This window comes from Chionomys nivalis, chromosome 22 (genome assembly GCF_950005125.1).
Source record: "Chionomys nivalis chromosome 22, mChiNiv1.1, whole genome shotgun sequence".
Lineage (NCBI taxonomy): Eukaryota > Metazoa > Chordata > Mammalia > Rodentia > Cricetidae > Chionomys > Chionomys nivalis.
The window spans coordinates 4587902-4612369 of NC_080107.1; the positions used below are offsets into that span (position 1 = coordinate 4587902).

The 24468-nt window shown below is 43.2% G+C and overlaps 1 protein-coding gene across 2 annotated transcripts in view; it reads right to left on the reverse strand.

The window, feature by feature from the left end:
• Window positions 1–22627, reverse strand: part of Itprid2 (ITPR interacting domain containing 2) — a 33906-nt gene extending 11279 nt beyond the window's left edge. The window contains exons 1-11 of one of the 2 annotated variants that reach the window (XM_057754962.1): window positions 22167–22627; window positions 21843–21888; window positions 18530–18579; window positions 17659–17715; window positions 15784–15823; window positions 15593–15691; window positions 14209–14417; window positions 12580–13280; window positions 7192–7264; window positions 3589–3677; window positions 966–2144 (exon numbers count right to left, since the gene is read on the reverse strand). In XM_057754962.1, the coding sequence (XP_057610945.1) occupies window positions 966–2144; window positions 3589–3677; window positions 7192–7264; window positions 12580–13280; window positions 14209–14417; window positions 15593–15691; window positions 15784–15823; window positions 17659–17715; window positions 18530–18579; window positions 21843–21888; window positions 22167–22377 (2754 nt within the window). In that variant the 5' untranslated portion in view covers window positions 22378–22627. The remainder of the gene's footprint in view (window positions 1–965; window positions 2145–3588; window positions 3678–7191; window positions 7265–12579; window positions 13281–14208; window positions 14418–15592; window positions 15692–15783; window positions 15824–17658; window positions 17716–18529; window positions 18580–21842; window positions 21889–22166) is intronic. The other variant, XM_057754963.1, reaches the window with a different exon arrangement.
• Window positions 22628–24468: the final 1841 nt, after the last annotated feature.

Below are 24468 nucleotides of genomic sequence, written 5' to 3' on the forward strand. Positions count from 1 at the left end.
CCAACCAAGTGACAGGTGCAGATCACCCAAGTCAAGGACACAGAGAACCCTGCAGGCCCTGCTGCTCAGTATCACCCAAGCAAGAAGGACATAGAGAATCATCTGTCTGCTTGGGTGAGGTGGGGAGTGGGGCTATTCCTCAGCAACACTCATGGCCACAGCCCACAGGTGAAGTTGCTGGCCTGGGAAGGCACAGAGAGAGGGGACTCTGCGAAGTCCCAGCCTCACAGGACAGTGAACATGTAGAACAGCGCAGCCGCAGCCAGAACTGTTCCACGGGGAAGGAGAAGTAAGTATGTCTGGTTGGACTGCAGATCGTTCGGGACAGTTGTCGGGGACAAGGGTGGTATCTAACAGGTCTACTCTACTGTTCTTTAAAGAGTTGCAACTCGGATTTTCACCGAAGCGGCTTCTCGTCCACTCTTTCATGGTAACAGACGGCATGCACTGGGCATTCACACTTTACCTGATTCTCTTCGGAGCAGTTCCCGTTTTGAGCCCATGGAAACAGACTAATTCTGTGCCAGGAGGCAGCATCAGAGGTCAGCAGATGAAGAGGAAAGCCTAGTCACAGAGCTATAAGAACCAGGAGAACATCGTGCCAGTGGAGTCAATGAGAAGACTTTGAAAGTTAGGGGATCACACATCCAAATGGCAGAGATAAGGAGGAAAGGCTGGGGATGCTCTTGACAGGACAGCCTGAGGTTGCAGACAAAGAGAACGAAGGAGAGGCTAAAGGCAAACACATGCAACAGTCCCTCTCTCAAAGAGGAGGCTGTCAGCACAGAAATGAACTGCTCGGGATTAGTTACAGCTTCCCACAACACAGGGGTTCTGTCTAGAGAGCAGGTACAGATGAGTTCAGGCAAGTAGGAAGACAGGCTGAGGTGGTTTGTCCACTCAGTTCTCACTTCCTGGTGACTTAAGAATGTGGAACAGTAAAGTATGAAGCTCTCTTTTCTCACCTGTGAAAGGTTCTGTAGTGAGTTTCTGATATCATGCAACACTCTCCGCAACTGCATCTCTATGGCGGAAGGAGGATTCACAGGGCACGCCCTGTATGGGTGGGCAGCATGTCTATGTGAATAGGGACACCCGAAAGGAGAAGAGAAGCTACTACATGAGGTGCCTGATATGTTGGGGACACTGTGGGCACTCAGAGTTCTCATGTGTTCACACAGGGGCCTGTCCTGCCACTCATGGGCAGAGTGAAGGGAACAGGTGGACTGGGATATTGGAGCAAACTGTGCACAAGGGGGAAGTCGTCCGTGGGGGCATTCCTCGGGCCGTGTCGCCTCACTCTGAGGGGCTTCTTCTTTCTTCACAGAGGACGGGGGGATGAAGATGGTGGATTTAACCACAGACTGACCATCATGCTCAGTCACTTGCTTTTCCAATTCTTGTTCCTCCTCAGGTGTGTACTTGTAGGTGAAGGAAGGCGGGCTGCACCTGGTCTCTTTTCCTGGCGATAATCGCACATTGACAGAAGACACAACCCTTACTGGGCTCAGTAAGGTGGTCGGCAAAGACTGAGACCTTCTTAGGGGATAGCCAGCTTTTGCAAGCAAGTACCTTTGTTTCAACAGATCCTTTGATTTTATTAGGCTCCGCCCTACTCTTTGAGCAGACAGATTGCACACCTTCATCTGAGCTCTCTGCAAGGCAGTATTCACTCTCTCCACAGAGGAGGGAAACCCAGTTTTCCTTTCAGAGCTCACAGCGCTGCACTGGGCTTCGATGGAAGCCAAGGACTTGAGAATGTGGTGTGTGGTATACTGGGGGAATTCACAGCCACTGCCCCTCTCCACATCGCTATCTTCACTCCCTTCCCTCGGGAGCTCTCCAACCTCTTCCAGGGCAGCATTCTCGGGGTCACCTGGATCCCTCGGGGACTCTTTGCTCCCAGTGTTCTCTGCAGTCTCACACTGAGGGGAATCCTGGCTGTCTGCGTTCCTGTTGTCAGCAACTACGGCCACCTTCGCTTTTCCTTTCTCAACAGGGGCACGAGATTCCTCTTCTGACTCGTTAAAATAAGGCTGGTCTTGTACTGTAGGCGTCACGTGGTCGTCCCCAAGTGAGGTGACAGTGGTCTCGCTGTCACAGCTGTCAGCACTACTCCCCATGGCTTGCAGGGATTCGTGAACCTGAAATGGAGACCATTTGGGAGGATCGGAATAAAATCAGAGCCACCACGGACAAAAGACTGCAGATGAGATATGTCTGCTATCGTGCTCGGTTTGGTTCTTACCACCTCCCTCCCCACTTACTCATGGAGATTGTTTAAGGTCTATTTTTCTTCAATTTCTTTTCCAACACATGACACTGACTCACAGAATTGGACAAAAATGTCTTAATGTTCTCTTCTAGTACCTATAATTTCCCTAGCTCTCATTACTTCTCTTCATTCTGAAAGGAATCACGTTCTTTTCCCACATCTAACCATGTTGTACTTGTGATCATGTGGCTCCAGACCAGGTGGTCCATCCACAGATTCCACTGGATCAAACCCTTCTTACGGTCTTCAGCTCCTTCCCTAAACTGGACAGCTTCCCTCCCATGCTAAGACATAGAAACTTCTTCAAGCAAGCAGTCGTCCTTACTTGAAAACCTAGCCAAGGGTCTTATCTTCCCTTCCTCATCACTGACATATCACGCAGGCTGCCTTTCTCTGGTTTATTTCATCATAACCATATGCCCTTTTCCCACTGCCCAATTCTTTTGCAGTCCATTGTTCTTTATTTAAATGTATTTAATATACATAACCTGCCAAGTATCATATCTTAGCCTATTTTATCTTAAGTATGCTCAAACCACTCATACTAACTTACAGGTGAGCAAAATTATCTAAATCAGTCTTGAAAACACACTGAGTCTAACCAGTCTTACCCATATGTACAGGGCCAGGGCCACCCACTGGAACACAGATAATCTAATAATGGCTGGTCAGAACTCCAAAGAAAAATAACCCTAGCTGTTATCAGCTGCCAATAACCCTAGTCAGGGTAGATCATTGGGATCTCCTCTTACTGACTCTTCCTGGGTCTTTTTGGGTGTGTTGCTTGCCTGTTTATCCTTCAAATGTCATGTTTCTTGAAAGCTCTTTATTCTTTTTTTTCCTTATCTTAATTTTCAAATTTTATTAAAGATATTTTGAACACCTTCATGAGCATTCTGTGACTACACATACCAACTGACCCACAGCTCCTCAAGGATAAAGAAGCACCTGCTTCCTGGGTCACCAACACAGTCTAACTTTTCACAGAAGTCCACAAAACTAGCAGAAATAAGAGTTTTCAAATAAACAAGTTATTATAAAATGTTGGCATATATAAATGTAAACAAATAAAAAAAAACAGGCCAAGTACTTTAATGACCAAAGTAATTTAGTCACTAATTAAGATTTTTTTTTAATACTCAGAGATCATGAATGAGTAAAATCTGAGATTTATAGTCAAATACTTAGCCAAGATCTATATTCCAGACATTTTATTTCTATTTCCACTTGATGGACCACCCTGTGGTAAGACATGGACAGATCACCATAAGCTGAAGATGTAGCGAGAGCGCCCACTCCAACAGAAGCAGTACCTGAAGATGATTGAGCGAGAGGCAGTCTGCGGAGTCCTCAGCGAAGCCGCTGCTGTCCGAGTGCTGGCTTGCAGTTCTCAGCAGGTGATCTGTCAGCAGAAACACACTGGTAAACAAAACTGCATAGGCCTGTACGGCAGCAACGCGTTCATAGATGTGAGCCCCAAAAGAGCAGCCCAGATTACCTATGAAAAATCACGGCTTCAAAGCATGGCAAGTAAATCAAGTTCAAGTAAAAGCTGGGTCCGGTTTCCTATCAGAAACCCACAGTATTCACTTGCCCATTAGGCTTCAATGGTAATGCAGTTAAGTAAAATTAGAACATTATATGTAGAATGCATTTTAAAAGTTTTATATCTTCTTAGTATGAAAGAATGAAATTAAGGGCAATAAACCAAATCATTTGAAATGTGAGGGTATTTAAATATCTCTAGTATTTGTAATGATACAAGTATTTGTATTAGGAAGTAATTCTTTCATAAGAATTATACCAAAGTCAAAGATTCAATGAATATATAACATTGCTAATATTGTAAAAACATGTTTATTGTTACATCACAAGGCTCTAATTTCTACATATATAAATATGTATATATGCTTTTAAGAAAGATGCTAAGTACAGCAAGCAAGACGACACTTGTTCCACACGAGAGCTACACGAGAGCTACCATAGAGGGGATGTTATAGCTAGTTCATTTGCAAGGATCCGAGAGACAGGAGAGTCTTGCAGAGCTTCAGAAACAATAGCCAAATACAGTATTTACCAAATAATCTGAATCAGATAATATGACTAAATAAAATTCAAAATTAAAGTTCACTTGGCTTTAAAAACATCCCACTGGAGTTTTAGGGTTCATGAAATGTGACTTTGATCCTATTAAAAAACAGAATAATTCTACAACAGTAGTTATAATATTAATAAAGCTCTATAATGAGTTATGGTAGTGTTCCATTTCCTTACCAAACCTAGAAATGCTGGAATAATTACCACACTCAATTGTAACAAACCCTTACCACCAGTTCTAATGGGAATTAATTTATTCAAAAATGAACAGTAAATTAACAAGCAACATCAGAGCTCTTGTCAGTGTGCTGGTGGTTCCACGTCCTTGCGATGCTTTGCTTTTTAACTATGAGCCCATGAAACCAGGGGAACTTTATTCTTAATGTTCTGGTATGCAGAACAACAAGGCAATGCTTGCTTAACGCCTCAGTCCTAACTCTCCACACAACAATTAAGCAGTCATATAAATGATCTAGAAGCTACAGTGCCTATTTGGTTGGGAAAAGGGAACTTTGGTGGAGTGCAGAGAAGCCAGAAAGACCTGTTGGATGTGTAGCAGAATAAGGTCTGAGCCGGTTGCCCTCAAAGCTGAGCACCGTGTGACTCCCACAGAGTGAATGGCAATGGAGACGATGCAGGCTTCAGAGTGGGCATGAGTAAGTGAGCAGAACAAAGAGCTTAAGTTCTTCAGTGACTTCTCTCCTCTGCAGATTGGGCTCATAGCCCTCCATTGCCCGGGATTACTTCAGACGGCAGGAAAATATTCCCTTAGCTGCAAAGCACACAGGACTGCTGTGCTTATCTACAAGCCCAGAGAGACTGAGCTGCAGAGAAAGGCCTTGCCTACAAGCAGCATTCTAAAAGTCTGAATATCCCAATTGACGGTCTTTAGGCAGACATTTCTGTTCCATAAAGAGCATAGTTCTCTTCAGCTGAAGATATGGCTCAGCAGTAAAGAACATTTGTTTTTGCAGAGGACCTGGGTTCGATTCCCAGCATCCACAGTTATCTGTGGTTCGTAAATAACTGTAACTCCAGTTCTAGGGGATACAACACCTTCTTCTCGCCTCCATGGACACCAAGTACACAGACATACATACAAGGAAAATAGTCACAAAATAAAATAAGGAAATCTTATAAAATGAAACCACAGTTCTTCATTAGAGAAATTTAGAGCTAAGGATTAATTCTCAGTTCTGAACATATTGAATATTATCTAAATTTTAAAGTTATAAGAAGTATTTAAGTGTGAAAACATAAAACAAAACATGGAAACCATCCGCTCAGTATCAAAGAAACTAAATACAATCAGCATATTCTCTTCTAGATGTTTAAGAAAAGTCTGTTACGTCTTCTATCACAAGACCAATGCTGGACTTCTAGGAATGTGAAGCCACGCAATGAACACAAGGCTGGGACACTCTGAGCCACTGAGCCTTTCTAAGATGCAGGAGAGAGGAACAGAGTCCCTGCCCCTGAGGTCGGGAACTTCAACTTGTGAAGTCCTACTAGTGAGGCCGTGCACCATTTCTATTGCAGCTGGGGAGTAAGTGGCCTGCTGTGATTCTAATTCTGAAATTAGGATCAGCCAGCGACATACCACATTACCAGAATTCCTTCCCAAATGGAGAAAACGTAGCTGTTTCCTCACCCCCTTTCTTGTGAATGCACACACCAGGCACTCTTACTGCTAGTTTATAAAAGATTTATTCACAAATATGTTACTAGATTGCTCACGCTGTAGCGAACAAGAATGAAGACTGCGAGAGGAAGAAACTCAGGTGTGGCCATAAACTGAGCAGTCTTCCCCATCCCTGAGCTCCCTAAGACAACTGACTGCGAGTTCAGTCTCTTTTCATCCTCCTTTGACACGGGACCCCTTGCCTGTCCACCCAAGACAAAGACTGAAGCAGCACTTCGGACCTCAGATGCAGATATATTTATTTATGGACTTAAGAAGGAAGGAAAAGTCGGTGAAGAAGTTCATTTTGTGCCTGGTGAGAGCTGCAGTCCACAGGGCCCTATTCTTTAATGCCACACTGCAAAGGAAGAGAAGTAGCACGCAAACTGTCCCTCAGGAGGAATTTCAGAGATCAGGAGGGCAAACATATAATTTTCTATTCTAGGAACATACATATACATTTTTGTTAAGAAAAAACAACGGTGGTTTGGTATGTGTAAAGTTTCAAAAATAAACAGTCCTACCTGCAGTGGCCATTGAACTCCTTCCTCTTTCCCTAAATACCAAAAGCTCTGTGAATCTGAAACCAGACCGCGTTTTCCAGTTGCAAGTCAGAAGTGTGGGGATGGATCCAAAGGTTCTCCAGTCAATAATTAATGATTTAAGAGGAAAGTGCACCTGTGACCACTCACCTTTGAGCGATTCTTTGAATTTATCTAACTTGGTTTAACAATTGCAAGCAAGTTTTTGCCAGTTACACTGCATGTATTATACTTACAAGATGTGTTTGCATAGAGAAAACCCAGCCAGAGAACATAAGAGTTTCCAGTCCGGCCAATGTAAAAGCAGTCTCGATCTTTTTCAGCACACCTGCAGATCTGAGTACTATTTGGAGCACCCAGACATGTTTAATGAGGTCATTACAGGATAGACAATCTAATATTAGTTTATAAGTATAAATGTCTCCCCCGCATAAAAATCCCACAGTAATTATATGATAAAATGATAACACACACACCCCCTGTATACTAATCTTTGCACACTTACTGCTTCTACAGCACTGATGGAGAAACCCCTTTCCTTCCCAACCCACAACACAGAGTAACGATGAGGAACTCGTGGGCAGTGGTCCACTTACCTCTCTTTGACTTGGCAAGACCTAGCTGGCAAGTGGCTGGCACGTGAGGTGCCTCTCCCTCTGTGCTCTGAACCTAAAAGAGAATTTTATGTAGTTAAGAAAACCTATGGCAAGAACAGTATCTCTTGATGGTAATTCATCAGACAAATCAGTCTAACCAAAGCATACCAAACATCATACAGACATTCTATCTCAAAATTGTCAGTATGTCCCACAGCCATGTCTTCTGACCTACGTCGCCAGGGACATGCAGCACCCTACCTAGGTAGCTGGGAGAGAAATAGCATACAAAATAACAGCACAGACAGACGTGCAAGAAGCACTGCCACACCAGGAAGCTGTGCAAATGTTAAACTTTGAAGTAGTTTCAAAGGGAAAACGCTAATCTATGTATCATAGGAAGCGATGACTGAGCCATATTTCATACACAGATTAGCATTTTTCCTCAAACTGAAACTAAAGTTTAACATTTGGGCAACTTCCTGGAATGAATCACCTTTCACCAATGACACCTTTTCAGAAATGACATCATTACACATGGCGTTTTCCTAGTTATGTGTGTATTTAAGTGGAAAGGAAATCTTAATACAGCTAAAACCTTGAGAAGTCTTACCCATAAAATCTCTCTAAAAATTCTATTTAATGGAATCACCAAACCTACAAAAATTGCCTGTCCTTTTCCTACCTGCACAAATATATCCTTGTTAGGAAATTCTGATTCTAAATGCCATCCTCACCCTGTGCAGACGCTAGCTATTCTAATTTGACTAACTTGTATCATTAGGAGAAGGCACATGCTAATTTCCCAACACTTTATGACATAAAAGTAAGTGAAATGGCCAAACACAGCTTTTCAAACCTGAACAAATCAAAGAGCAAAGTTTTAATTTGAAGTCTGTTATACTTTGAGCTATGAATTAATTTAAAACTAATAAATATCCCATAGGAATGAATAGAAAGTCAACAGCACGCACACACACACACACACACGCACGCACACACACACACACACACACGCCACCTCCACAAGTGTAACGCTACTACGGCCCAGATGGGGTGTGCTGTGATGAGACGGCCGTGCCATGCAGTGTCAGGAGTCTGCAGCCATGGCCTGAAGAACTGATAGGAGACATATAAAGTAAGCTCTGCTATGCTTTGCTACTATTTAAAAATTATATTATTCAAAGCAGCAGATACAAGTTGAACCGGAAAACCATTGTTTTAAGTGCAAGGGAACAGAACACATTTTCTTTTTATATGCAACAAAAGGTCTATTATTAGCTGCTACTCAGGCCCAACCTAATACAGACAGATTTCTAAACAACAATCATTAGCTAGACTGAAAGAGTGCAAAAGACATCCAGACAACTATTATCTTTTAGGAATCTTAGGTTAGACACAACAAATTACTATTTCTCACTCTGAAATGTAGGATTAGCAAACATTCTATTTCCTTAGAGACAAAATTAATCACAAAGTAGTGCTACCTTCTCCAGCAGTCTATCCTCCCTGACACTATTTTAGGGAAAAGAATACTTTGCCTTCTACTACAAAGCCCTGCATCTTCGCACTGACAACAGAGAGGGTCGTGTTTACAAAACTGACGTCAGTGAGCCTACTCTCACTCAGCAGATTTTACAGTGTTAAAACAGCAAGCCATAGCTTATTTCTTAGCTCTTATTATTGGTCACAACTATGCAACGAACAGATTTGAGTGGAAAATCAGGAAGCCAATACAGAATGAAGATCTACATAGCAGGCCTTCCTAGTGCTGTGTGGTAAGCTGGCCGTGTGCTGCAGGCAGCCTTTGATTACATTCTTAAAAATATAATCAAACATAACTGAATTGAATAAGTAATGGGCTTTCATCATACAATCCCCTGAACTTTGTAAGTTCAAAACTTTCCATAATAAAAGGAAAACAAACAAATGAGCAATACATTAAGTCAAAATAATAAATTAGGTTGTTCCTAATGTTTTGGGGACAGCTTTCTGAATCAGTCTCTGTATATCATGGCTTAGAAATAAAGAAATCCAAGAATGTCTTGCAAAAAAGCTGTAGGGGCTGTGACAAGAACTCGAGCTCCTGTGCACTGAGCTTACCACTCTCCACCCGGCTGTCTAATCCATGGGAAGTGTACGGTGCAGTCAAAAGCAGCCAATCCTGAGCTCAAGCCTTACTAATGGCAGCAATGACACATGACAGACGATTCCTCCCAGCCTTCTGTCACTGACACCGATGTCTGCCCACCTCCATCTGACATCACAGGGAATATGCCATCCTTCAGAGAGATGGTGAAAGCCCCCGCTGGGAAGTGGTATCTAAGTGTCAGGAAGGTGTGTGTGTGGGGGGGGTGACAATCACAATCTTCTTTGTACTAGTCTATGATTCTGTAATTACTTGTAAGTTTCCTTAAAGAAAAGAAAACCACTAAGTTTTTAAACACACAACACACAGTTTGTTTCCACTGTTAAATAATTTTTTTAAAAAAGACTTTAGATATTTTAGATTAAAAATAAACAGGTAACAAACACAGTGATTACTAGACACATCAGGGCAGACATCAATTGTTAGAATTGACATTCTTATCTCCAAAATTAGAGCTAGGAACAGGCACGCTGGGGCATGCCTGCAATCCTAATATTTGGAAGGCTGAAGTAGGAGAATCAATGTGAGTTCAAGGTCAACCTTGGCTGCATAGCAAAACCTTGTCTCAAGAAACACAATTCACAGCTAAATTTGGAGGGGCAAAGGAACAGTGTCAGCTGTTCCTCAAATATCTGACTGATTTGGAATTATTTAAATTCAGATGAATAAATAAACCCTAAAACTTAATGCTAAAAGTAATAAACTTCATTAGTTAAAACCAATAATAAGTACAAAGACAGGATTAAATGCTCAAGAAATATTATGTATGCACTCAGTAAGGATTGTATTTAAGTAGCTCAACAGCACTGTGAGGGGACCACCAGGCACAGGGGCGGGCTCCCAACACTGAAACAGACATAGCTTATCCACAAAACATGAGCAGCTGCTCATTCAGTAGGATCACTTAACGTGAGTCATTCAGACGTCTCATGTCTAACTCCTTAGAGTTATTATGCTACATTCAAACAAGCCAACAAAAACCAACAAACAAAAATTATCCATTTAAGCCAAGAATTAAAATCCTCTCTCCACAACCCAACCAAAAAATGAGAAAGTGTTTAGAATTTCTGGATTTTGGGCACTCTGAAATGTTTTTTAGAAAGCAAGCTGACTTTTAACTAAAATAGCCTATGAGCTTGTTCATCTTTTTCTTGTCTTAAATATAAGAAACAGACACTTCTCCTAGGCCTCATCCGTCTTGTTGTCTGTTTGGCTCTCTCCACAGTTAAACATCTTCCTACTTAGGCCGTCACATCTTACCTCCTGCCTCACCCAAAGAACCACAGCAAGCTGCTGGCCTTGGGACTGCTTGGAGAGCGGGCTTTCTAAGAGAAAGAACTCTAGCCGGGATCCGCCGCTGTTCACACAGGAATAAACACTCTCTACAGGACTCAGACCCCAACTGAAGGGCGTCTCCCAGAGAAGCCGTGCTAGCTCCTCTGAAGGGGATGTAAGTCAGCCTCAGGAGGGCTGCTCTCTTTGTCTGTTAGTACAATTCCTATCATGCTTAAGAGGAAATGAAAACAACACATTTTCCTGCTTTAGCCATTGTTCTACAAGCTTTCTCTAAAGTTCCCAAAGAAAAAATAGAATTCTAGGTTTTTAATGCATTTTTTAAATAGATATGAAAAGGTAAGGATTCATTATCCCTAAAGTTCCTCTATTTACAATAGACGAAGCTAACAAAATAATTTGTTTTATTTATTTGAGAAAATATCTATGTATACCAGGCTACTAGCCTAGAACTTGCTATGTAGCTTCATCTTGTCTCAGAACTTATGGCCATCCCACCTCAGCCCTCTGGATGCTAGCATTACACACATACAACACCATTCCTAGTGACAGCACACACAAACACACAAATATCTAACTACACTTCACAAAAAGGTTCACATTATGTTGTCATTAACTGGTTTTGCCCAGCAGAGGGCACAAATGAAACAGGTCTATACAGAAAGGAAAGGGCAGCTACCATTTTACAGGTGTTGTGGACTCTTGTGAATGTATCGGTCCCTTTCAGAGCACTGCCCCTTACACTTCTGCTCAGAAACCATGAATTCTTGAAAATCCTATAAATCACAAAGAAGACACTGCCAAGCTACCGCTGTCCAAACCGAAACAACAGCACGAAATTTTCAGAGAGTGCATGATTTGTATTTAGTATGAAATTTTCAGAGAGTGCATGATTTGTATTTAGTTGTTTTGTGTGATACGGTGCTGAAGGGTAGAAGCTGTGGGGTTGCTCAGCACAGAAGAGTGGACCCAGGAAAGGCTCAAACCAGACTTAGTGGTAGACCAAAACAACATGCAACAGGAATCTTTAGGACTGGGCCAGAGGTTTGAAAGCATACATCATAATTCCCTTCTATCCTCATTGGACTGAGCTGTAAACTGCCTTAATAATTGAAAAATGGAAATATAAACTACAGGAAAAAGATTTAGGGAAAGTAGCCTGCATGAAAAATGCACAATATGCCAAAGGGATTCTTCTCTTTCCCCTTTCATTTTACTCTTCAGTCATAATTAACGTTTAAAAATTCTAAAAACTACACACACACAAAAGAAAAAAGAAACCATAAATAGCCCAATTAGGCCAAGCATCAGTTTTGCCCACAGTGCAGGTGTCCCTGCTGGACCACACAGCTGAATCTCTCGTGCATCAGCCCCTATGGTCTAGGAGCTCTAGGTGAACCTCATGAGGATTTTTCCTCCCTGAGTTCAAATTCTACCATTAACTAGCAGGAAATTTCATCAGTCAAATAAAAAGTCCCCAAATGTTGATCTGGGCTTACAAAACACCACTTGGCGCCTTCCAGAACCTTCCCTCTTAGGCATAAACCAACCAATTCCAGTATCTATTCACAAGCTGCCTTCACCCTCTCCCTAGTCACTGGGACCCTTTCTGACTGAACCGCACATCTGATTGATCTCTGTATTTTCACTGTTATGCAATACTCATTTGGATTTGCATATACACTCTCAAGGCTCTCTCTGACATCAAAATCTTAGGCTTGAGGGAAAAATGGCTGCAGATAAAATGTCATCTGGGGGGAGATGACATGGCAGTCTTGCCTGAGGGGTGCCACCACACACAGTTCAGCAACCAACTCCTGGTTTGTGGGGGACAACACAAGGCCGAGTTTCCATAGCTATGAGTGTGCTGGCACCTCCCATCTTATCAACAGGTTCTGGGCTTCTCTTCCGGGCTCTTTGCTAGTCTCGGGGAGCCATTTACCTACCTCTTCCATCTCGAAGGAGTCTTTCTGCTGCGTCATTATGTTTCTTATGAATGGGATCGTCAGGGGTGCACAGGGCTCTTTGTCACTTGTAGATGCATGAGCATTTCTCAGCTCACTGCTGCTCTCGGACTCGCAGTGGCTCGGCACATTGACATCACAACCTATGTCAGACCCTGCAACACCAGACTTCGGCAGCAGTTTATCCTCCTGACTTGGAGTTTCTTTGCTTCGTTCACTTTCCATTTTGTGGCTAATGTTACTATCTGCGTCATCAGAGAGTCTGTCGGTATCCACACTGTCTGTGATAGTCGATGAACTACCTGAGACTTCTTCTGTAACCGTAGCCAGTGTAGAAGAGGACTCCTTCTTCTTCATAACTTTCTGCAGCTTGGGGTCATTCTTGCCACCACTGTCCTCAGCCAGAGAGATGCTCAGAGCCTTTCCTTTCTCACTAGAAGGGGAGGGGCTCCCTTCCCCTTTCTCTGTCTTATCAACACATAAGTTTAGTTTGGATAGTGTTTTCATCAGACGGTTTGCAGTGTTGCTTCGAGTTAGAGGAGGAGGGGAGTCTGTTGCCTCCTTGGTGGAGGTCACTGAGGACATGCTTCCAATTCTCTGCAGGGGGGTCCCAGAGACTTGGGAATAGAGAGAAGAGAATGCATTGGCCACAGTAGTAAGCACTTCAATTTGACGAAAACGGCCTACAGAAAAAAAAGAAAGAAAAAAAACAAATTATATGCTTATGTTATATGTACCTATTGTAAATAAATTCTATGCTTATCTGCACATAAACGATGCTGTTTAGAAGTCTAGTAATTGAATTTAGATCTTAAGTATTATGAAATCATATTTTCCCCATGTAAACACTGAAATCTCTACATTCGTAGAATAGGGAAGAAGATTTTTACAGTGAACATTAGAATTTATATTTTAAAAAATTAGAAATAGGCACAAAATGGTGATAATACTGAATATGAGAGAACTAGCTACTGGTCTCTAGTTATGATTTATTGTTTGTTCATGGACTCCACTAAGACTCTTCAAAATGCCTTCCTAAGAGAACACATCAGCATACACTTAACACTTATCCATTGACAACCTTGAAGGAGAAAACAACAGAGATGGGTGAAAACAGCCCACCAGCCAAGGTAAGTTAGATTACAGAACAGCACCTGAAATGGACTGACTTTTCATTTGAAATTAACAAGCTCCTTCACCTACTTCTTTCTTTCTTGAACAAATGCAATTTGGAGATAAATAAAAATTCTGCAAATAAATTACGATGAGTTAATGAGGAAGGAAAGATAGAATAACCTCTATAAATAGAACAATTAATTCAGAATGAGTAAAAGAGCTATTCTAATATTAACCTTATTTTTAAAATGTCAGGTGCTAAAACAAACACCATCTGGTCTAGATGCTAATCTTTTTCTTGTATTTTTTGAGTCAGGGTTTCTCTGTGTAACAGCCCTGGCTGTCCTGGAACTGGCTCTGTAGACCAGGCTGGCCTCGAACTCACAGAGATCTGCCTGCCTCTGTCTCCTGAGGGCTGGGATTAAAGGTGTGCGCCACCACCGCCCAGCTTGATGATAAATTTTTAAAACAACACATTAACATCAAAAATCTTACTTGTCAATGCATAATTTGGGTTCTCTACTTCCATCCGTTGCATTTGTGCACTCAAAAATACTTTAATGTCTATGCCTCTGGCAAAGGATGATGAATTAAAAAATCTGGAAGGAATTTTAGAAGCAATATCTGGCTCATCTCGTCCAAATCCAAGATTGTACAGAATTTCTTCAGGATCTTCTTCATAGAGCTCCAGCAGTTCTGAGACACTGCAACGAATGAGGACAAGTGTGGTTGACATTGCACTCTCAAAAACACACAGCTCTGTCTCCATTCCCCTTGGTCTCTGCTCTTCATACCAACATTTCTTTCGCTGTCTTCTGATACTGCGTACTCCTGGGATATACAACCCTTAGGAAGGACACAGAGGTGCATTTTCTCAGGGTGCTAGTGTTGGAAAAACAGAAACTGAAGTTCAAACACATAGTCCCCAAGAAATGAAAGAGACCTCTAAGGGATTCCTCACCTTATTTTCTTGGTCATTTTTAAGGGATTCTCCAGTAAAGCAATTCAGTTAAAACAGAGCATGCATAGTAAGGAAAGAATGGATGAAGGAGAGATGAGCAGGAAAAGCATCCCAGGAAGCTGGTACAGCTTGGGTACTGAGGAGCAGCTGTGAAACATGAGCTTGGCAGACTTTTTTTGTCTTAGAAGAGGCAATGAAGGAGACAAAGTGGAGTCAGAGAGCAGGGAGGAGCCTCCAGTTCTTCTCTCCCCACTCTGCTCAGGAAGGAGGGGTAAGGCGAGGAGGATGGGGTTACACAAAGGGAAATTCTCACTCTCACTCTGCTGGACACTCAGCAGCATCACACCCTTTCACTCCAGTGATAATCCAAGCTTTCTGGGGATCGATAACAATCAAGAACTTGTCAAGAGGATGATTATATCTGCTTCAAAGATAAGTGCCTAGGTTGTGATACAATCATTTGTACAGCAATTTAAAAATTGGTTCCACGGCCCCTGTAGTTGATTTAATGCACATATTAAAGATTGGTTTAACAGGCTGAAAACAAATTTAGCCTTGAATATAAAGAAACTAATTAGGCAGGTTTATGCTGATATGCTGTTTCTATGTCAGTTACTCAAGGCTCTCATAATACAGGGAGTTTTGGTTCTTACAAGTAGAAGTCATTTCAGTATGGAGTTTCTCTTTCAGGATGCTCACACAGCTTTAACTACTCGCTACTGTTAGGAACACAGCTACTGATTTCATTTGCTTAGTTACAGGTGCTGTTGGTTTCTGCATGAGAAGCTCCTGTCAGTTATGACAGTTCAGGAAACACTTTGGGTTCCCTTTGATTCACAGTCTCAACATCAAAACAAAGACCAGAGGGTGCCAGGTTCCCTCAGCAGCATATGATCACAGGCTTTTAACAGGACTCACCTTGACACTGTACCACTGCTTTTCCCAGACCCAGTAGAATTCATACTTCTCCCTTTCTGATGGAACTGTAGTCTCCTCTCTTTGGCCAGGATATTATTGCTATAAACATAACAAGACACTTTAAAACCTGATTCTTCTATAATCAATCCCTTTTCGCTTTCAGAAAGAAGCAGAACCAAACAGGTACATACCAGTTTTCAACTTGAGCATCAGGTTCATGTAGGTGATTGGCTACAAATAAAAAATAAGTGAGCTCAATAAAAATCAATAAAAAAAATAAGTGAGCAGAGAACACAGTCGCCAGTAGGACAATGGCACAGTTATGGAGAACACAGGCTATCTGCATTGCCACAGCTGGCTGGTTAAATGTCCCGACTGAAACTACTGTACAGAGAGGCAAGCAGTGAGCCAGCAGCTTTTAGAGGCTGCTACTTTCTGGCAACGCAAAACTACTCTTATTTGAGTGCTTAAAAAGAAAAAGATCTATTAATAATCAGTTAAATTTCTGGACCAGATTGAAGAGTTAATGAGGAAGACAAACAGCATATACTGGTGTATGTAGTGCTATTAAACTTCCAAGTTGTCAATCAAGAACATCTTAAAAGCAAATGTAACTGGGCACCAGTAAGTGGAGCCACAGTGTTCACAGATTTCTTATGTGTTTTCAAAGCTGCTGGCAGCCTTAAGTACGCAATGTGAAATGCTCTACACCTTTCAATATAATGTTCCCTTTAAAAGCCAAAAATAAATTTAATTAATTTAAAAAAGAATCACCTAACAAAAAAACCAAAACCTTCCTCTAACTTTATTAGATTAACAAGATCAAAGCAAATAGAAAAAGTCAATGTTTAGACTTAATTTTATCATTATTTATTAAAAAATGAAATAAGTGAGGTTAATAACAAAAATGACCACTTCAGCAATTGCCTTTTTCATTTATGATGTACAAATTGGCGAGAATGTTTTTATTTTGCTTTTTTGTGTATCCCCTAATAGCATCATTTGACATCATGACCCAGGCAGACTGTTAAAGCTGTTCACAGGGTGCTGACAAGCGTCTTAACAAGGTGCTGATGGGTCTGTTAAGGGCAATGACTTGAAAGAAGGAAGATAAAGTTTTCATTTATTCTTGAAAAATATACATTGATAGATAGTGACAATATACATATTCTCAACTTTCTGAGGGTTCTAATGCTAAAATGCTCCAAATAAGTAACTCAGCTTACAAATGACGTTAAAGCACCAAAGGACCAAGGATACTAAATTCAGTGGAGAAATTCACTCTTCATCAGCTTCTACTTTTTAAACATTTAACAAAAATCTTTAGTTCTTTGTAAAAGCTACCAATAACTTATTCACCTAGTGAAACAAAATAGAATCAAGCATGGCGGACCACACCTGCAATCAAAACGCACACAGCTGTGAATTTGAGGCCAGCCTGAGGTTACATGGGGAACTCAAGGCCACTGTGCTTACAGAGCGCAAAACCTGTCTCAAAACACAGTAAAAGCCCTACCTTTTATTATATCAACAAAATAGTTTTAAAAAGAGAACCCTAACTTACTATCCTAGAAGCTTTATTGAAAGTTACAAAGAACTGAACGACATGCTTTTACAGCGCTGAAGCGCCCTGATAGACACCAGCAAAGTGACCTGACTTCTCTTCTCTTCAGTCTTTGTGCTTCAGTCTCAACTGTCAGGGAAAGAGGGAGAGCATAGGAGACAGACAAACCCCGGCCAGAGTGCGACATGAGTCCATTCCCTAAACCAAAACTAACTGCAGCTGAGTTTCTCCTGCATAAATATTTAAGCTCCCTTCTCCTTGAGGACAGTTTTCCCTCGTTTATGTCACCACAGTTCTGTCACAAACAGTTCCTTCCAAGCGTTGAAAACAGGTGAGAGGTAGCTATGGTATTTCAGAGAAAGAATCCTACCAGTTAGGACAATGAAAGTGACGCATTGTCAAGACCTTCAAATGATCCCTGAGAGCTAGAGACGGGACAGTCTTTACTTCATCTCTAAGATAACCGTAACTACAGGAAGGCACAGTTCCTCGGCAAGCATACCTTCAGCTCCCAGCGACAAGTCATCTTCGAAGCTTCCTCCATTTCTCCCAAGCACACCTACAGCAGAGTGTGAAAATTCAGAACCATACCCTCGAGCTCTGCTCTACCCCATGACGCCACTGCCATACAAAGTCATTAATTAAATAAGTCGACCAAGCAAAATATTCCACAAACCACAGGAAACTATCTCAAACCTCAGTACACTCAAAATTATTAAGACTGCCATGTCAAGAAGCAAACGAGCTTTTTCTCTGTTGTACAGAAATAATGTCGGTGGCCAGGTAAATATACTTTATATTTCTTACGCCTCGGGAGACATTTCATTAGACAAAATACGTGACTGGAGAGTTCCATAGAAAGCTGGGTCCTGACGCGGCCACCCCTTCTCCACCTCCAGGCTGCATCGGGCCCGAGCTTTGTTCTCCTGACACTGTGAATTCTTTCTCTTCACCCTGTCATTACCTGCACATTCTTATTGCATTTTGAACTTGAGAATTTTGTCTTTCACAGGTGCTAAAATTTCAGGTGTGGCAATTTCAGTTAGTGTAAGCAAAGAAATGCTACACTCAAGTTAGCCTACCTAGTTCACTCACTGTGAATTTTCGTTATGTTTACATAACGTAGTCTGTATTTAATCAGCCTTTATAAGATCTAACCAGGCAATAAGAACATAAGTATGACATTGTGAAAAGCTTTGGGAAACAAAGTTATTTAAAGTTACTATTCTTCCATGGCTTATGAGACTATTTTTCCCTTTGAACTAACTTCTAGCTCAGAATGGCGTCAAGCCTCACTTGTGTGATTCAAACACACACTCTCACCTAAAAGACGAAAGAAAATTCTCCGTTTGGAAAAAAGAAAGCTCTCTTACCCTTCAGTGCTCCACCACTTTGCTCATCCAGTGAGGCTCCCAAAGGGGTGCTGCAATCACAGAGACACAGAAGCCTCAGTCCTCTGAAAACCCATCTGGAGAACTGTCACTGCAGAGCCTCACTTTAGAGTTACAGCCAAGCAAGCATCTTAATCAATTTAGCGCTCCTCCCCAAACACCAGGAATGTGAGTGGCTTACATAAGCAATGTCCTTCTAAGCAAATACGTGTTGTCAAGTCAGTTCACCAGCAATGACTTAATCACAGGTCTGCGCTGCAGCAATTAAGAGCAGGAATGACAGTCGTACACGTTATAAATTGTTACTTTCTTTGCAAACACATACATACACACAGAGAGAGACAGAGAGACAGAGACAGAGAGACAGAGAGAGAATATAGACAACAAAAGGCTAAAGAATTGTGTCAGTGTCTTCTGCCGAAACAAACCAAAGCCAACTAAACCAAACAACCAAAGAAACAAAACAACAGAAAACATAATTTCAGTGGTAAGCAACTTAATTTAGTAAAACAAAAAGTTCCAAGAGTTAGGAAACAAGCCCAAGAGTTCCTTGGTTCTTTCTTACCTGTCAGCCGAGCCGGCAGTTCAGAGTACTGCCTCAGCAGCTGCTCCCTACCTCAAGGAAAGCCTTCCTCATCCACACAGAGGAGATTAACTTTGGAAAGTCCTCAGTTCAGCTTGGGAATCAGGGTTAAGGCTCAGCCAAAGCTGATTTTCTCCCCATTTGTAGTTCAAACAGGAATGTCTCAGAATTGGTTGCCAAATACAGAGATACCTTTACTTTTCTCCAAACAACTTAGTTTTGTGACTAGAATCACAGAAACATCCCTTTATTCTGAAGGCTGTATTCTGTGATACAAACTTAGGCTTCTCAGTAAGAGTTCCGACCTGCTAAAGGCTACATCAGAAGAGAGATCCATCCTGGGAACCGTTTCAAAGAAGTGCTACAGAGAGTCGGTTAAAAGTGCAAACACATACATAAGCAAGGTCGGTCTTTGAAACTGATGCTTTTGAGATGTAGAAGAATCAAGAGCAAGTACCATATGGGAACTGATAAAACTTTTGTAGGTTTTGCATATATTTCATTTAAGCTCTAACTGATGTTATTAGGAAACTTTGTTCTTTTCTTAGTTGGGCCCAAACACTGTATTTCTGTGCCCATAGCTGCCTCTGCTGCTCCGCACTAACAGAAGACAGCAAATGAGGCAGAATGTAACTGGCCTCCTCCTTCAAAAACAAGTTCTTTACTCTAGCTGCCCTCCGCCAAGTCCCAGCAGGATCTGCACTGCTTCCTAGATTGCTTCAGTCAATTTGGGTGGTTGAAAAAATAGTTATCAGAATGGATAAAGATTCCATCAGAGAAGGGAAAGTATGACATCTTCTCTCAGGATATAGATAACAATGAAAATCAGAGTATTTCAGAATTGGTCAAGGGGGGGAAAGCTATCCTTCTAATCATTTGCAAAGAATCTACAAAATACATTAACACTCGACTCTGAGAAGGATTCCACGTTGCTCTTAAAAAAATAGGAAGGAAGGGGAGTGGGGGAAATGTATAGCTCAATTAAAAACAATAAAGAATAAAGAAAAATACAGTTGCAAATATCCTATCAGTCAAATCTACAACAGAATAGCCAACATTAAATAGGATCCCATGTTCTAACTTTCCCAGGCACAAACGAATACTGCCTGTATGTTGACAGGGGTAGCTATCGGAACAACAAAGCCATCTATGAGGAGGGGCAGAAGGCTGCAGAATCTCTGCACATTGAGTTTAGCAATGAAACTTCTGGAATTTTCTGGTCTGAACTTGTGTCCTGGTCAATGTCGGCATAATCCTACTGCATTTACCTGAAAGATGCATTTATTTTCTGTCTACTTAATATTTTTATCTTCTTCAACCCTGCTTCCTATACATCATTTTTAATGTGATTTTTCCCTTCATCTTACATTAAAAAAAATCATTTGGCTTAAAATAAAATACTAGAAATGTTAAGAGCAATTTTAAGGGTTAGCCAATACTATTCAGCAATGGATTTTAAATCAGGACCAAGATGCAAACTTGAAAGACTTGAATTAAAGCAAGGGTAGACTCCCTCTTCACTCTCAGAGATACTGCTTTGTAAGTTCTCTCCTAGAAAGTTTCGACGATGTCCATTTAAAATTCCAACCTTTCTGTTTCACACTATTCTGCTGACCAGCCTGTGGCACACGACTGTGCTTTGTAAAGGTCATATTCTCGTAACCGAAGGGGTAAACTAAGCTGGCTGTTAACCTAAAGACTTCTTGAAGCAGTGTATTTGCCTCTGTGCTTCTTAGAGAGGACCATCTACACATTCCATAACATTTCCGACCCTTCCATGACACCACTAACCAAAGCAAAAAATAAAAATCTGCGGTGAACAATCAGTATGGCTCCAATTACTCAAGTCACCAAAACAAAGACAGCCATTATTCTATCTTTAAGGAACAAAATTACTACCATATATAAGAATTGCTTTCCAAAATAAAAAACAACAAAATAATCCCCAGGACAAACATAACTTGAGAAAACAATAATATGCCCAGAAGCAAACGCCAACAAAAGTTTAAAAGCTTTTACACAGATTTTTCAAAGAGCAAATAAATTGGAAAAAGATGAAAGTGAAACACGTTTTACCATAGTCAGATTTACTTGCAATGGCACCCATTCTCTGTATTTTATCAAACAGTTTTGTGCCAGTTGCCAACGCATGTAACTGCACAGATTCATGCAGTCTGAATGCCTTCAAAGCTCCATTTCCTTCTTCGAATTCCAATGCGAGCTGACAAACCCACGTCCAAGAAGTTCAACTCCAAGGACCAAGCTGCCTAGTTTTAATAGCTCCCCAGAGGGATTTAAGGCACACAACCCAAATTAAAGCCCGGTTAGAGTAGTTAAGTAAATTAAATTCGTCTAAAACACATTTGAAAGGAAAATGACTTTGTGCCAGATATGCAGATGCCAAAATAAAACACCGTCCGAAACACTAGAATTCAAAGAAATGCCACGACCAGCCAAAGTAGCATCACCATGACCTGTTTTAGTTTCTGATCTGATGCTGACATCATGCCCGGGCTGCTAAACTTTGCAGTCCTAACTGTAAAGTTAACTTAGTCACAAACAATCAGCGGCCACAACACTTCCACTTCTAATCGCTTCAAGAAGGAAGCTATCGGCCGGCTCACTTTCCGGTTCCTAGCTTACAGCTGCCACGGGACCCAGAGACACCGCCGAGTCCCTCGCTTCTCCCCGGACAACGCGAGCAGGACTCACCGGCAGTCTTTGAGCCATATTGCGATCTTCTCATTGGGCACGTTTCCTGCGGAGCAGAGCGAAGGGACAGCTCGTTAGGGACTCCAGAAGAACTCAGGCTGTGCCATCCTGACACTCCCTTGCAGAAGAATCCGCCGGGGGTAACCGGCAGCCTCGGGGAGCCTTCCGGGAGCCCGACCCGGGGGAGCCAGCCGGCAGCCAGGTGCACAGGCTGGCTCGAGGGCGCCGATCACGCGCGCGTATAAAGGTCGGGGGTCGTCCGGTCCCAGCGCCCGGTGGCACGGAGCACGCCACCTCCCCGCCCGCACGTCCCGGCGAACCGACCTCGCCCCGCGGCCGCCGGCAGCTTCGCGCCGGGGAGGTCCTCCTCGTCGTCCTCGTCCTCGTCCTGCGTCGTCGCCTCTGTGGACAGATCCTCCGTCTCCGACGCCTGCCAGGAGCTGCGGCACTTGGCCCAGGCCTTCCTCCTGCGACTCGCCACTTGCCACTCCAGTTCCTCCTCCGCCTCCGCCGACGCCGTCAGGGGTCGGTTCATGGCCGCACCGGGGGCTTCCGCGGGCCCAGCCCGAGCCTACGCGGGACACGGCGGCGGCTGCGGGGACCCCCGCCGCTGCTGTCAGCGCCCAGCCGGGCAGGGGGCCCGGGGGAGCGGGAGCGAGCGCCGCAGGAGGAGGGGACGGGGAGGGAGGGAGGGAAGGAAGGGAGGGAGGGGCCGAGGGCCGGCGCTTCACGTGAACCCGGCCTGGCGGGGCGCAGCGGCGCGAGTGGCTCCCGCGAGCGCGGTAGGCGCCGAGCGCCCGGCCGGCCCGACCCCGCCCACTCCGAGACCCGCCCCGCCCCCTTCGTAGCCACGCCTCCCCGCGAGACACGGTCCGGCCCCCTCTCGGCAGGGCGCCCCGCCCACGAAGGCCACCACGCCCCCTTCCGGTGGCGGTCTCGCTGGGAGCCGGAGAGGCGAGTCCGGGCGGGGCTTGGCCTGACGCGCCCGGAGCTGACCCGCCCCTTTGGCGGTTGCCACAGGAAAGAGCCAGATTTGTTTGTTTGTTTGCTGCTCCTAGCTTTTCGTTCTCTCAGCTCCAAGCTCAGCCAGCGACAGAGGTAAAGTGCCAAGGCCAAGTCTCGTAACTCGCCCCCGCGTGCGAGCAAGTGACTGGGCTGCTGAGACCTCTCCTTTGAGGCGTTGCTCCAGTGTGGGATGCCTGAGGGGTTGGGCAAGGATGAAAGAAGCAGGGGCTTGCACCAAGTGTGAAAGCCTCCCCCGGTGTTGCTTGCACGCTTGAGAAATGTCCGTCCTGGCTCGTGCGAGTGATGGGAATGTGCTGAGAAAGGAAGGACAAACCACGTGGAAGCTGCCGGCCGAAAAGGGAAGGCGACTGGAGCAAGAAATGGCCCTGGAACTGTAGAGCTAGCTAGCTGCTTGGGAGTGGAGGGTTAGGGGAAGCGACAAGAAGCAGATAGTGCCAAGGTTCTGAAATGAAATGATCCTCGGCATCCCCTCCCCCCGCCACCGACAGTGCCAAGGTTCTGAAATATCTTTAAAATAAGCTTCGGCACCCCCTTTTATCACATTTTTATCTCTTATGAGAAAACAAATTCAAATTCTATCCAGAATGAGACAAAGTGTGACTTCTCAGACAGCGAACACCCTCTCTAGTGTTATTTCTAAACTATCTGCACATAATACAGGTTTCCAATATTTTATTGTGAATGGTCTGAACTCCGAAAACAAAGAATACTTTCTGTTATAGTCTTACCATTGCTAACAAGAACATTTTTGCATAAATAATAAGGAAGAAAATTTACACTTGAAATAGATATTTACAGTTAATAAAATTGCAATTCCAGTGTGCATTAGTAACCAAGGGAAATAATTTTTGGAAATTTTAGGGTGTCAAATGTTCTTGAGGTAGCAGGGTAGTTTTCCACGCATGCGCTCACACCTAATCCATACACTTTTAAAAAATAGCTCCTTGACCTTCTCTTTCTTTCCTGTTCCCTCTCTGGCCTAGTCTATATGATAGTTCACAACTCATGATGGTTTTATCAATATCGCCAAGATCAAATCCCAAATCCGGGCTGGCTTCCCAGAGCCATCACACTGTGATGTCTCGCACTTCCGGCAATAAATGTAAAGAGGTTAGAAGGGTGCTTCCAGCGTCTCACTGGTCTCTCTGTTGGCCTTTCTCTAGGAAATAAAATTATAGTTCTTAATATGTCTTAGACATCCAGGAGGTCTGTCCTGAGGGTGAAGCTCACTCCCTAGCGTCCTTTCAATGCAGCTGTCTGTGGCGGCTGAGACGGACGACAAGGTGGAGTCTGTCGAACTGTCGTGGGCTTGGTCAGATGCTGCCGAGTTTATGGCCTCATAGTTTAGTCCAGGACCTTGCTGGATCCTGTCCCATCCATCTGCTGTCCCCCGCTTCCATCCTGTCTCGGTCATGTGCTGTGGCTGGCTCTTTTTCCTTGTCCTTTAATTCATTCCTACTCTGCCTAATACCTGAATGGACAGACCAGCTGATCCAGAATTCCTTCACTCTGTAGTTCACCAGTCATGATCAAAACCCGCTAACAGTCCCTTGATATGTGACAGAATGGGGCACTGATTGTGCAGCCAATAATATGACTG